Raw genomic sequence first — 14,953 nt, 5'->3', positions numbered from 1 at the left:
ATTGTGACTTTTCCAAAGGTTTGTGACCTTTCCGGTAAGGCAGAATAAAAACTTTTTCACACTACCCTTTGTTTTCTATAAATTGAGAGATTTTCTCTCATTTTAGTGGAACTAATTTTTCTAGACTTCTTCTACTACTGCTAAATCTAGTATTCTAAGTGTACTTTACTGCCGTTAAGTGGTTCCTTGACACCATGGTTTTAGGTACCGATACACCGGTGAGTAAGATCATTCTATCCTGGGAGGATATATTTCATTAACATCGGGTACTTGAGGGGAATAATTTCCTTAAGGAGACACTGTGCATTCAGTGGGCCGGGCTTGATTTTCTTCTTTAAGAAAAATATTTCGTATATTTTTTCTAATATGTTTCTAATTCTATTTTCTCTACTAATTTTAATTTTCTAGTTTTGAAAATGCTCTTTTAACTTTGTTGTTTCTTATCAAGTTCTTCAAAGTTTTTGTTCTAAGTATCTTAGGAATACAAGATGAACAACAACATTTTCTTCCAATTGATATATTCAACTATTTAATAATTAGAATGCTTAGTTGGACTTGGAGAATTTTGTAGGTGAATGAAAGACCAGATCCTAATAATTCAATGGAGTTTACACCATAAGTGCATATAATACCCAAACTAAAATTTGATCTCCCTGTTTTTCAGTATCAGTCAAAGTTTAAGTTGTATATACAATGATGATTGTCAAGCACTAAAAATACAAGTGCAAGTAAATGTTCTTGAATGGTTTTCTAGAAGAGGAGATTTATGTAGCTCAACCCAAAATTTTTGTTTGTTCAAGGAAGTGAAGGCAAGGTCACTAAGGTGTATAAGATATATATATAATGGAAAAGGGTCAAAATTACCCATGAACTATGCGAAATAGACCACGTATACTCTCCATTACAGTTTGGGATAAAAACAAATACGCCCGTCGTTATTTTAATAGACCACAAATACCGTCAAGAGTTAACAACAATGATGTGGTATGCCACATAGCACTAATTCCTACCAACTAAATTTTGACACAATTTATAGTCCAAACCCTAACCCATTCTTGCTAGATCCAACCCACTAAAAAGCACCAAAGAAAATTTAAGTTGTGATTGGCATAAAAGGCCTTTAGTAACAAAAAAATGTTGCAACAAACACTTGATAGGTTAGATAGAAAAAAATTAATAGATATTGGGCTCGCGCTAGCATGGACACTTTGTGTTTAATATAGAGCAACTTTCACATATAGCAAACACAAAATTCATATTTGTATGCTATAGCAAAGTTTGCATAATTGCACTCCATAGCAAACATAAAATATGTATATTTCGCTATACATATACAAAAGAAAGCAGTTGTATAATCGGTTTTGGTATACATATACAAAAAGATCAATTGTATAAAGTGAGAGAGGCGAGTGAGCGAGCGAGATCTGGGAGAGGGGAGAGAAGGGAACGAAAATATATGTATATATACAATTTTCTCTCGCTTTATACAAACACAAACGCATTTTATACAATTTGCGTTTTTTGTATAAAGTGAGAGAGGCGAGTGAGAGAGCGAGTGAGAGGAGAGTGGTGAGCGAGATCTGGGAGAGGGGAGAGGGAATATATGAATATATACAATTTTCACGCATTTTATACATTTGCGTTTTTGTATAAAGTGAGAGAGCGAGATCTGGGAGAGGGGAACGAAAATATATGAATATATACAATTTTCACGCATTTTATACATTTGCGTTTTTGTATAAAGTGAGAGAGGCGAGTGAGAGAGCGAGATCTGGGAGAGTGGCGAACGAGATCTTGAAATAGCAATAGTTTGCTATGAGGTACAATTAAATCAAACTATATTTATAACATTTAATTTGAATTAATAATTTTCTATTATATACAATTTTCCCTTTAATATATATATATATATATATATTATTATTAAAAATGAAAAGCTCCTATCTTTAAAGTTGTATTACTATTTTACCCTACTTTATATTAAAATATAATAAAAACTGCTAATTATTTATCTTATTCGTGTAACATTTACATTGCAATTAAATTTACTAAATAATAATTTTGTTAATAATTGTTCTGTTACGTTTTAAAAAAAGTTTCATGTCTTCTCATGTTTTTTACCAGAAAATAACTATTTACATAATTTTTTACGCATGCACCATCACTTAACAGCTAATCTTTATAATTTTCATATATTTAATCTTCTTATTCTCATTTCTTAATGTTGACCTTTCAAATTTCTCACACAATTTTTTTTAAAAAAAAAAGACAAATGAGTAATTATTTCTTAAAGACAAGATATTAAAGTAGATATATAGGGATAAGGGTCTGAAAAATACCTTAACTTTGGTCGAATTTGCTGTTGCGAAACTAAACTTTCATGAGGACCTATTAACTACCTAGACTATTTAATACCGTATTTTTTACCCCCTGAACTATTTAATAGTGTATTTTAAAGGTATATATGTGCCCACGTGGACACATTACTATTTATAATTTTGCATTATATTTTATGTCCACATGGGCAAATATATATGTTTAAAATACGGTATTAAATAGTCTAGGGAGTTAATAGGTCCTCATGAAAGTTTAGTATCGCAACAACAAATCCGACCAAAGTTGGGGTATTTTTCAAACCCATATCCCATATATAAATACATGCATCTTTTAAAGTTAATTTTCATGCGTTATTTTTTTTTAATAACATTTGTCCTTTCAAATTTTCATGTTACTGCAATTCTTGTCCTATAAATTTAACCTTTTCAAGAAAGATGTTTATACAGTCATGGGGATGGAGATAGACAAGAACAATTTCACGATTTGTCGTGAAAGTCGTGAGTTCTCTCTTATACAAAGTCATGGGGATAGACAAGAACATGCCCAGTAATTATGTGACTCAAATACTCCACTCCATCCTGCCAAAAGGAACACAAAGATCTTTTGGCATATACCAAGTGATTGACATGTTCCTAAAGGGATGGACTATAGAACAATATATCATCAAAGAAAACCAACACAAATTGTCTCAAGTAACTTTGAAAAACATGGTTCATAAGGCTCTAAAATGTAGCGGGAACATTAGTAATGAAAGACGGCATCACTTTAAATTCATAGTGACACAAATGTATGGCATCATGCTGACTGGAATTGCCTCTGGTTTCAGGGGAATATAGTGATAGTGATGTCTCTTTAGAGGTAATGCAGTGGGCTATACAAATACATCTTAATAGTGTTGAAGTGTGTGACCGTCTCATCTAAAAGCTTAAGATATTAGAGAGAGCACACTTTAATTAGTTAATGATATTCTCAACAAATAGTTGTTCAACATGTTGCTAATTTCTTCATTTCCAGTTGTTGCTACCGTGAACGAATGAGCCCATAAGACTTTCCATTTCTTCAATAGTTGTTTGACATACGCTGCTTGGTAATCCTCGCCATGAAATTATCCTAAGGCCTGCTCCCTGAGCTTTCAAAAAAGTAGCTTGTTTGGTAGTGTTTATACTTTTGACTAGCACAGTTGTAGCTTTCTATTGTCTGTTTTGAATTTGATTTAATGTGACTTGAAAAATATAAGCCAAATCAGTACCAACATTGTTAGTAGGCTCTTTGAGTTTTCTAGTAGATTAACAGTCATGTTCTTTGTAATCTGCAACTTCATCCTTGTTACATTGCTTCCACGGAAAAATTTTGTGTTCATTACTTCGTTGTTTACAGTTAACCGTAAAGGATCTTGATTACCTGGATGAGTAGTTGGTACTGTTTTCTTAGAAAATGTCCCTAAAATTTACAATATTAGAGATAGTAGTGTGGGACGGGGACATCCTCGTGTTCAATATTTATCAAGTCAAATCCTATCCCTCCAATGCCATCTAACATATTATAGTCAAGCCATTTTGGCCTAGTTTGGGTTCAAGGAGATCAATCTCAACCTTATTCTAATTAGCTACATTGCCTCGAGACTTAGAGTATATATGTAGAGCAACATCAAAGGCGACAACAATTCCAACAACACTTAAGTTCTTAGAGACTATCCCATCTAAAGAGATGCCAAGAAAGTTTGTGAATAAGAATCCAAACAGTAGCAACACATGTTTTCACTTGTGGTTTGAAATCCGGAGACCATTTAAAGACTTTCATATAAGGATATCTTCAATAGGATATGATTGTAATCATTCTAATGAAATCTAAGTAGACATGTTAGAGATTGATAGATACAATTAAGATTTTAGAATAAGCATTTGAGTAATCTGTTAGAATAGGAATATATTCAAGTGTTATTTTACTTTGCTATATATGGGTAGTAATAGTGTTATTATTACAAGAAAAGTTACATATGTTCTTGATTTGTTTCCCTTTCTTCTCATAAAGCTTTACTCTCTTTTTTCAACATTCAATATCTTCATAGAAAAATTTCTCGAAAGCATTGACATGAGCAAGTTGAAGAACAATTGCAACAGTCAAAGATCCATCCCCTTCATTCTCTGGTAGTATAACACAATCACCATCATACTCATGAATTCCTGGGCTCATATGTATCTCTTTGCCCCATCCAAAATCCAACCCCAATACTGGCAAACTTATCCAACTTATCACACCAAGATTAGGATTCCCATAGAAAGGACCCTCCTTGTTTCTAAATGCATGAATATCTTGATATATTGACAAATCCTCTTGTTTTTTCAAGAAATTAATCGTTGAGTTTGCGTAATCACTTGTCACCATATTAATAGCTTCCCTAACCCTTTTAGCAGCACACTCCAATGGGCTCGAGGCAATGTCACCTGAGGCCCCGGTGGCAATGACATCAACGATGGCATTGCCAAAGTAGGTATTAGGCAAAGGTGGATCCATTTTTTTACGTATGTTAACACAAATGCATAAATTTGTAGGCTGCTCAAATTTATGACCTCTTGCCTTACATGCACATCTCCATATATGAGCAGTCACAACTTCATAACGCGTGTAACTACGCTCTTTACTATCCTCTATACTTCTTCCTTGATTTGCTTTTTCCCTCAACATTTCTACTTGAAGTTTAGTAAGTTTTAACATAGCGCCTTTCGTTTCTTTTTTCTTCTCGTTTTCAGTACTGGACTTTCCAATTAAAAGTGGTGGAATATTAAACTGTAAATGCTCAAAAGTAGGAGATGCAACTGCAGGTTCCCCAGCTCGGAGAAGTTTTCGATCATGACAAGGAGCAAACATCAACGGCTCCCCACGAGCAAGCCTAGCCCATTCAGAGAAGAAATAAAGAGCACTTTGTCCATCAACAACAGCATGTGAGATTGCAAAACTGAGAGCAATACCACCACACTGGAACTTAGTAAGCTGCACAAACAACAAAGGGAGCTCATCAATTGGTACAGTGTAATCTACACGGGGAAATAAGCTATTATAATCTGGTGATAGCAAGAAATCGGTGAGATTATCTAGCTTAGCATCAGCTTCAGCTTCCGTGAGAACAACCCCCGAGGCATCACAGTCTAGCTCAAGCCGGGACCCATTGATCCAACGCAAACGGCCAGCTAATGGATAGAAGTATACTAGTGTTTTGCTCAGTGAGGTCTTGAGGGTTTCGATGATTTCATCAGTAACAAAATCATGGAAAAATTTATAGTAATAGATGGTTGGTACATGAGTTACAGCAAATGTTTGATCAAATTCTGATAAGGAGACAGTGCCATTCCATGTTGCCTCAGCTGGCTTAACTACCCAATGGTTCTTTAAGATAACTTTCATATCTTGTTGATGTTATGTTTTGACAGAGTAGGTAAAACTATTTAAAGACCTTATCAAAGAGCCTGAGTTTCATGACCTAATTTTAAGGTATAAACACAAAGAAAATGTGTTATTTGTGACTTGTTTCCTGCGTAAAAGACGTTTGTTAGTTAAAGGTAGATTTCTCATGAACTGAGTTAACTCCTCACAAATCTATGATTACAACAAGCTGTGTATGAACAATGTAATTTTACTTCTTCCAAAAATATTGCAGAACTTGAACTACAAACTTTGTGTGTGGCTTGCCCCACTCATCGTCATGCAAATGCTGCGAAAATAAACATCAGATCAATACTTATAGAGTTGGAATAAAAGTATAACATATGATGAGTTGTTTCTCCCAGAATTTTATTGGAGGATCATGAAAAGATTGGTAATAGCCTCCAAATATATTGGAATATAGAACTAAAACAGAGTCTAAGCAATAGAACTAAACAGTCTTTATTTTTAACAAATAAAACTTTGTCCAAATAACAAAGAAGAGTAGGAACCAAGTAGGAATTAATTATATACTATTATAGATACTTGAAATTCCTTCATACATATAAGCTGTAATTTTTGTTTTTAATTAGTGGTATTCGTGTTAACTTTTACGCACCTATATGTACTTGTATAGTAATATAGATTTTATTTTTTTTAACCCTCCATAGGAGCCTTTTGCTCCCTTAGTGACTCGAACTCGCAACTTTCGGGTTGAAAGTGAGGGGTGCTTACCATCCGAACAACTCCCTCTCGTCGACTAATATAGATATTAGGTACTCTATCCAACAAAAAATCATATAAACTAGAATTCTATGAATTGGGCTTTATCGAGCCCTAAAAAGGATGAATGGTTAAAAGAGATGAAAGAAAAATTATAGTCATCTAGGATCTAGTTAACCTTCATCAAGGACATAGAATTTTGGAAAATATTTTCCTTAATTTTGAAAAAAAAAAAAGAAGTGTTTTTCTTTAAATTTAAGAAAAATAAATTGATTTAAAAAAAAATAATCAAACATTTAAGCTAACCAAATATAAAAAAAATTAAAAAACATTTTCCAGTCCATTCCAAACACACCCCAAATCTCACTCACTTTAATTAAAGCAAGTGAAAATTACAAGAAGGAAGTTTTGGGCTAATCTCGCATTTCTAGATTGTCCATTTCTAGGTTTCATCTCTGCACCAGAAACTACGAACATGTCTTCAAAGATCATGCTGAAACCTAAGGGGAAGAACACCAAGAAAGCTGCTACGGCAGACGAGGACGACAGAGCAGTGGCGGTGGTCGGAAAATTCGTGAAGGAGTGGGGGACATGGACAGCAAAGAAAGCCAAAGTTATCACCCATTACGGTTTCATCCCTCTTGTCATCATCATTGGCATGAATTCTGAACCAAAACCCTCTATTTCTCAGCTTCTTAGCCCCGTATAAACCCCATTTCTCAGATATCAGTCGATTTGACTTCCATTGGTAATGGGTTGTTTTGAATTTTCTGTTTAGCTGGATCACCTTGATACTCATCAATTTTATATTTGTCGAGCTAATTTTGGCTTTTGCTATGTATGGATCATCATTGAACCCAATTGACTTTTCTTGGGTTATCAGATTTGCAGCCCTGTGTTAAAGCCCTTTTCTTGGTAATAATTGTTTGGGAATTTAGGGGTTAGGTTTAGATGTAATAAAACTATGTCTTGTTTGCTCTTTAATACTCTTCTGATGCTTATGGGTTGTGAAACTTGGATAAAAGAGTTATCTTTTTTAGTGAATTACCTTGATTTTGGTTATTTTGATGTGTGTGAAGTATGAGTCAATTTTTTCTTTTGCATTTAAGCTTGTATCATCATCTGTTTCTACTGTTTCATGTATTGTGGTGAATGTCTTTACTGACAATATTATGTAGTTGGTTAGCTTCTTTTCTATGCAAGGCATGGTTGAGCTATGATGAATCCCCTCTATTTTGCTTTCTTAACAAATACAGATAATAGCTAACTCAATTAGAAGCTAGCCCAATTAACTCGCGACTGAGACATGGTTGATGTTGATTGATTGATTGATGTGGCTGATGAAACTTCGTGTTTCAGCCCTTCTCTTGCTTTCTCTCTTCTTTCAATGATTGGGTTGAGCTGTTCTACTCCATATTGGAGTGTAGCTGTCAGGATGTCTGGTACTTGGCAGAAAACAGTTGAGATTTCACTTATAATAGGTGTATTGGTTATAGAAATAAGATGCTGTGTTAATGATATCCTGCGTAGGAGGGGGAGATAGGCATCCTCTGTTTTTGCCTACCCCTGTTGTCCATACGTGAGTCGAGTTCTTGTAATGTACTAGTTTTATATACCATATGAAGTCTTCTCTGAAAGGGTGATTTATTTTATTTGTATACCTACTGATCAATTTAAGCAGTTTTGTTCTTCGCATATGAGACAAGCTTTAGGGCTTTGGTGGATTACCTAATTACAAAATGCATGACCGTGTTAGGCCGTTAGCTTGAGTTTACCATTTGGGGATGCTTTTTAATTGATTTCTTAGTAACTGAATTTAATAGTGGAGCATAGTGGCTAAGTGGATAAAACCATCTACTGTAGTTGTATGTACAATAATTGAAGCTTATCCGACTTAACTCTCTGGTAGTTGTTTTGTTATTACTATCACCGTGTCTTATAACTCTTTTTCCTTTTATAATGGATGATTGCCATCATTCTCTGAAAAGATGGCAGAAATGCTTTTTCCTTCATTTCAATACCTTTGTGGTTCTTTCTCCTCTCCTATACCCTAGATGGAAGATGATTCAAGACTCTATTGTTACTGGAAAGCTTGTGGATATTTCACAGGAGCATGTTGGTGAACACAAATGGTCTAGTTGTTTGCATGAGGATTAATAGCGCCTCAGATAACTTTAGTGTTAATATTGACTTGCCAGAGAGCTGATACATGATTAGTTAGAAGCCGCTGGATGGCAAGTCCAGTGTTTGCTCATTGAGATCGAGAAAGCACTCGACTGTCATTCTCTGTGTGACAGCTTGCCTGTCATGTTGGTTGCTGATTTTAGTTCTGTAGTAGTTGTGCTTTAGTTTCCTACTTGTTTGAAGGTGAATAACATCCCCCTCTTGTGAAAGAAGCTCCAAAATGCATTTTAGTATTTGCTACAATAAGTCTTCTTTTCTCTGATCATGTTGTGAAAAGGTTGAGTTGAGTGTGCGAGTACAGTGATATTTTGTTCCTGTACTAGGTGTTTGTAGTGTTTCTTTTACATATTGTTTCTTCTGCTTTGTTTATCGTATTATTTGTGTTATTTGTTGTTGATACTCTTCTTCTCTCCATTATTTTCTATATTGTTTCTTCACTATTGTATTTCCTTTTCTTACTGATTTGGATATGCTTTACTTGAGTTGAGGGTTTATCGGAACAACCTTTCTACCTTCACAAGGTTTGGGTAATGCTGTGTACATACCGTCCTCAAATACACACTACCGTACTTGGTGTCTGTAGGTATCTGTTCTTGTAATATCCTACTACACTTGTGTTTATTTTGTGATGTCTAGAACTCTTGTAGTCATTGAGAATTTAGTTGGTTAATTTGCATATGCATCAATTAAATTTTACTCGATTTGCTTAAAACAATAATTTAGTCAATGCTAATTCTTTAATTTTGATGCTAGTAATCAAAGTGCATCTACCATTCATCGCAATTATTAATGACCTGGATCATTTTTTGGCCATTAAAGCCTCCTCTCCTATTAACATGCTGATATCTCTACAAGTATGCCACTATCAATTTCAACAAGGAGAATATATTGATAAGGAATGGGTTTGGAACCTCTTGCAAGGAAAGTTGTATGATGGAACCAAAATTGTTGAATTTTTGAGTAATGAGTGGGAAGGATTTGAAGGAGTTTAAGTCATAGATTACAATACTTATTAAGGTTTGCCATATGAATTTGGTTGCAGTCACTGATAGCTGGGGAGGCTCTACGGAAGCGGTGGTCTAAAGTCAAATCGCTCCCAAGTATATTCTACAAAATTAACTTTTACATGGATCACACACCCGTGAATGTCATGCGATGTGTCAATTAGTAAAATTATATTAATATTATTGTTAAGCATGTGTATTATGTATGCATCTAAAGTAAGCGTAAATTAGTGCAAGCTCAAAATGATGAAGAATGATACCATTTCGACAGACTCCATGGTTTAACTCGACAAAGCCTCATTCATAGAGACATTGATAGAAAATGAGAATGACATTTTATTGGTTAAATAAAGTGCAAAAATATTAAATAATACATTAACTAAATAATTATGTTTGTATGGAGTGGAAAAATTTCCAGACAATGATAATACTTTTCTTCTTCTTACAAAATTCTCCTAGACAGATATATATTTATATTAACCATAAAGATAATTACTAACACATAGAAACAATTATTGTTGTAGATAAATGTCGACAATAACTGGTACTTATAACTACTATAGATAACTAGTACTTATATATTTTATCCTATTTATAAAACAAAGAAACTAGAATAAAGGAGTAGTTGTATCAGTGATCCCCTCTGGAAAAGTGCCTTGTCCTCAAGGTGAAAAGAAGGGAAACTGATCTGTAATGAGATCATAATTCTCCCAATTAGCTTCTTCAAGGGGATTGTCAACCCATTGACCTAGCAGTTCCAAAGAAGAAGCACCATCTACTTTGACCGATCGATGTCATAAAACCTTTTCAGGTTACACCATGAATTTCAATTCACCCACATTAAAAGATTGGAGGGAAGTCATGGTGGAATTCACCGATTTCATCCCTTGCAGTTTGTTAACGTTTTCCTTTCCAATTGAAAATTATGAACATATCCTTCAAATTAGCTTGAATAATATTAAGAGAAGCTAATTATCCCAATGCAAAAGGATAATAATCTTGACAATTGATTTGAACATTCTGACAAACTTTATTGCAGCGAATGATGTCCCCATTCTCTATTTGCATGTCAAATGTTAAATATTGAAACTATCTCTACTAAGAGTTTATGCTTCTCTACAATCGATTCAAACAAAAATTTATGTATGGAACCACTATCCATAAGTATTAAAACTTTTTAAAGGTTGATTTCACCCTAAAGCTTCATTGTAGAACCAACTGATCGACTATCTCAAAATGGCATAAAACGAAATTTCAGTAATATTAGTTTCTTGAGAGTCGCCAACGAATGTTGCATTAACCCCGTCAACATCCTTCAATTGATTATAACAAGTCTAGCTACTTGTAGTGAGATACAAGAGATATCCAATCATCCCTTTATACAACTATTACTCAACTCATTAACCAAGGTCAAGTTTTGTGGAAGTTATGATGGGATTGTCAGTCTCCTTAATTAATTTCCATCTTCCATTTTAAACCTTTTGAGCAACTCCTTCACATACTTTTGCTAGTGGATCATGGTTCCAGAAGAAGTTTGTTTGATTTGTAAGCCTAAAAGTAATTTAGTTTACTCATCTTAAGCTCACTTCCATTTAGCTTTGCAAATTCTTTTAACATGGCCTCACTAGCTAGTTGCAACGAATAGTAATATCATCCACATATACCTTAATTTTTAAACTTATATATATATATATTTTAGTAAAAGTTATCCGCATATTATTATGTGTTTGAATATACATGACTTCTTTCCTTAATCATGGTTAAGTAATATGTATTTTTACTTCACGATTAACTATATTGATTTGATGTAAAAGATGGTTGGTTGTTAAGTTTGATAAAATATTAGTACAATCATTTTTAATCCAAAACTACTTGTCACCTATGAACTTATCTATACCACATAAACACCTTTGACTTAATTCTCTTAGTAATTTTCATTCCTTTTTCTATTAAAATGATTAATTAAGAACTGCATGAGAATATTTATTGCAACACAGATTTCCTGTGATCAACCTAATAACATGCATGAGAACATTTTAGTATTTTTTTTTCTCTTAATATTATATCTTAATTTAATCAATCAATAATGGATATGAGATATATTTAATTAACCCAGTAACATCCTTAAAATCAACACAAAAAGTATTAATTAAAATGCAAATTGAGGAAAGAGTGACAAATTGTCCATTAACATGTCATAAATTGTTTCAAGTAAATAATATTCAAAAGATTCGAAACATCGAGGGGAGCTCATATCTAAAATTTGAACATTTAAGAGGAAATTTGATAAAACCGTCTACAATTTATAAATATTGAATAAACAATGTTTATGAATGTAATACATCTCTAATAAACCCCTCAATTTTACGATTTAGAGCTAATATAACCCTCGTTACAGAAGTGGATTATTACATAGAAAGGGTATATGTGAGCAACTTTTTAAACGATAGAGGTATATGTGAACCACTTTTGTAACGGTAAGGATATATGCGAGCCACTTTTGTAACGAGGGGTATATCAACTCTAAATCGCAAAGTTGAGAGATATTTTAGATTCTTTTCCCTATATCATATATGCATAGTTATATATTATTTAAACACTATTGATACATTACATAACTATTTAAACAATATCAATCCATTACATATGAATGCGTTTATTTTGTTAAAAAGAAATTTTGTCACCTGTACATTTATGTAAGAAGCCCGTTTTAAAAAATCTCCAAAATTCATTATCTAGATTTTTACTTCATTTTCCATCTTTTCTAGGATTATCATCATTTTATTGCAATTATGATAGCATTTCTTAAAACGTTAGGAGTGGTTTGGCGTGAGGTATAAAATATAACAATGCAATCCTAAGATGAGATAACTTATCTCATATATACTGGTTGAGGCTCGGCCTTTAACTCCGCTTGCCATATAAATGATGGAATAACTTATCCAGGGATAATTAATCTCGGGATAACTTCTTTCCAACCAAACGAGACCGATCATCAGAATGAAAAAGAAACAGAATATATAAGAATACAAAGTAGATGCAAATTTTGATCTTCACAGAAGAAAATAATTCCATTATAGAGGAAATAATATATGCCTTGTACATGCAAATGATTACAAGGTTTATTAACTCAACATAGAAGCCAAATAGTTAAACAGTCCCCCAAAAGAGCATGTTGATTTTAGATGAACTAGAGTGTCGATTGGAAATGCTCTAATTAATGAGTAATAGCTTGCCGGCGTTTCTCTTGCTTCACCTGCTTGTATTGGATCATCTTGCTGCTGTAAACCCCTAGCTCTTGCTTTGCTGATAGAGAAATAAAGAAACTTGAATCATCTCTAGCATCTCCCATCTAGCTAGGGTATAGGAGAGGAAGGTATTGAAATGAAGGAAAAAGAAGTTGAGAAACATATATAAGCATTTCTGCCATCTTGTGGATATTTCACTGGAGCATGTAGGTTGATAGAATGTGTGCGTTCACTCTCAGTCAATGGACCAGGTCCTTTGACTCAACAAGAACAATAACGAAGAGTAAATAATAGCAAGAACACAACACCAACAGTTTACGTAGAAACCTCCTTGCTCAAGGGAGTAAAACCACAACCTGTCACACAAGATTTTCAACTGTTTTCACTAATCTTCCTTAAGTAAAAGTGAAACCCAGTTACAACCAAAGTGAGAAAAAGTTATTAATCTCACAACCAAGTAATAACTCTATTACTTGAAGAGCCTAAGCAGATGTCACTCTGCCCACTAAGCTATCACCATTAGACAACTTAGAATTTGACTAAGCAACACGCAGGTTGCCCACTAAACCACCACGCTTCGGATGACTTAGACTTTAACTAAGCAGCACACACGGCTGCCCAACTAAATCAGTTAGACTTAACTGATTTAGAATTTTTCACGAAGTAACTATCTGAATCCTTTATAGATGTAGGAACAGATTTACAATGGTCATGCAGAAGATATAATCCTAAGACAACTAAGATTGCAGCTCTATCTGGTTCGAGTTGATCTTGAGAATGAATCTTCACCTTTTGTATTAGACTTTGCAAGAGTTCTTGAGAATTTTTGTTCAAGTTACAAAAACTAAGATTGTGACTATTGGACATATTCTTTATGAAGAATAGTGACAACCTTCAAGACCCTGCCATTGGTTGAGGATTCTGCCACTTCTGCCACAGTTGAAGACTATGCACCAACTAATTGTACTTTTTTCCAACCTGGCAGTTGTGTGTATATTTGCGCCGGATCAGGTCTCTTTACAAGGTCCCTGGGTTTATCAAATCATCAAAACTATAACTAACATTTTCTCCCTTTTTGATGATGACAAACTATTCACACAGTACCCCTATTAATTACAATTTCTTCCCCCTGTCAACAACACCTTATTCTATTTATTCCCCTGTCAACCAACACCAGCCCTAAGCACCCAATGCCAGCCCTAAACACCCAACGATTCCCCCTTTTGGCATCATAAAAAGAAGTGCGTAAACCAACATAACAAGTAGGTTTGTTAAGCAAGATCATAGCCAAAGGCAACAACATCATGATTCTAAAAACAAGAAGAGATAGAAATTAGTCACAACAAAAACAGGAATCAATTTCATAGCACAAAAGCCAGCATTCAATACATTTAAGTTAAACTGAAATTGAGAACCCTGAACACTATCCACACAAAAATAAAGACACGGGAAAGGACTATGAGGAAGGAGGCTGATGGGAAAGGGACTTGATGATAAGAGTGAGTCTAGTATTTGCTTCGTCATTGTCCTTGATCGCTTTCTCTTAAAGAGCAGCAATTTTGGCAAGGAGCGCCTCATTTTGTTTCTTCAGCTCTCTAACTTCTATAGTACCAGGTCCCTCTGTCTGTGCCTTGAGCAATGCATCTTTTAGTATAGTAATTTCAGCATCTCTAGTGCTCACACGCACAGTCATTTCTTCCAACTCACGTTTCAGCTGATCCTGTTCCATTATCAGCTGAGATACCTTGCTCAATGGATTTCCCTTTCCTTCTATCCACTCACATTCCACCAGTGTACTGAGCGTGAAGGATTGTTTAGCAGTTCCAATTTTACATGCTCCCACTGGGATGTTCAGATGATGAAACACCTTGGTCAAAAAGTAGCCATATCCCATTCCATGGTTGCCCTTGTGTTCAACCACAGTCTTGTACATGTGCTCTGGCATGAGGGCTGGAAGATCTATGGGATCAAACTTGCAAAGTGACTCTATGATGAATAGATTAGATGCAGAAGCGACAATTCGTTTCTATGTTCGAG

The 14,953-nt window shown here is 34.3% G+C and overlaps 1 protein-coding gene across 1 annotated transcript; it reads right to left on the bottom strand.

Annotated features, from left to right (window-relative positions):
- Positions 1-4,279: 4,279 nt before the first annotated feature.
- Positions 4,280-5,739, bottom strand: LOC102581009 (spermidine hydroxycinnamoyl transferase). The gene has a single exon (XM_006359660.1). It carries the CDS (start codon positions 5,737-5,739, stop codon positions 4,384-4,386), a length of 1,356 nt encoding a protein of 451 aa, XP_006359722.1. The 3' UTR covers positions 4,280-4,383.
- Positions 5,740-14,953: the final 9,214 nt, after the last annotated feature.

Source organism: Solanum tuberosum, unplaced genomic scaffold (assembly GCF_000226075.1).
Source record: "Solanum tuberosum cultivar DM 1-3 516 R44 unplaced genomic scaffold, SolTub_3.0 scf00304, whole genome shotgun sequence".
In the NCBI taxonomy this organism is placed as follows: Eukaryota; Viridiplantae; Streptophyta; class Magnoliopsida; order Solanales; family Solanaceae; genus Solanum; species Solanum tuberosum.
Note: the sequence above shows the minus strand (reverse complement) of the source record. Positions and strands in the feature narration are given on the sequence as shown.

What these genes read in the sequence shown, in the direction of transcription:
- LOC102581009 (XM_006359660.1), bottom strand. Translation starts at nt 5,739, where the DNA reads ATGAAAGTTATCTTAAAGAACCATTGGGTAGTTAAGCCAGCTGAGGCA.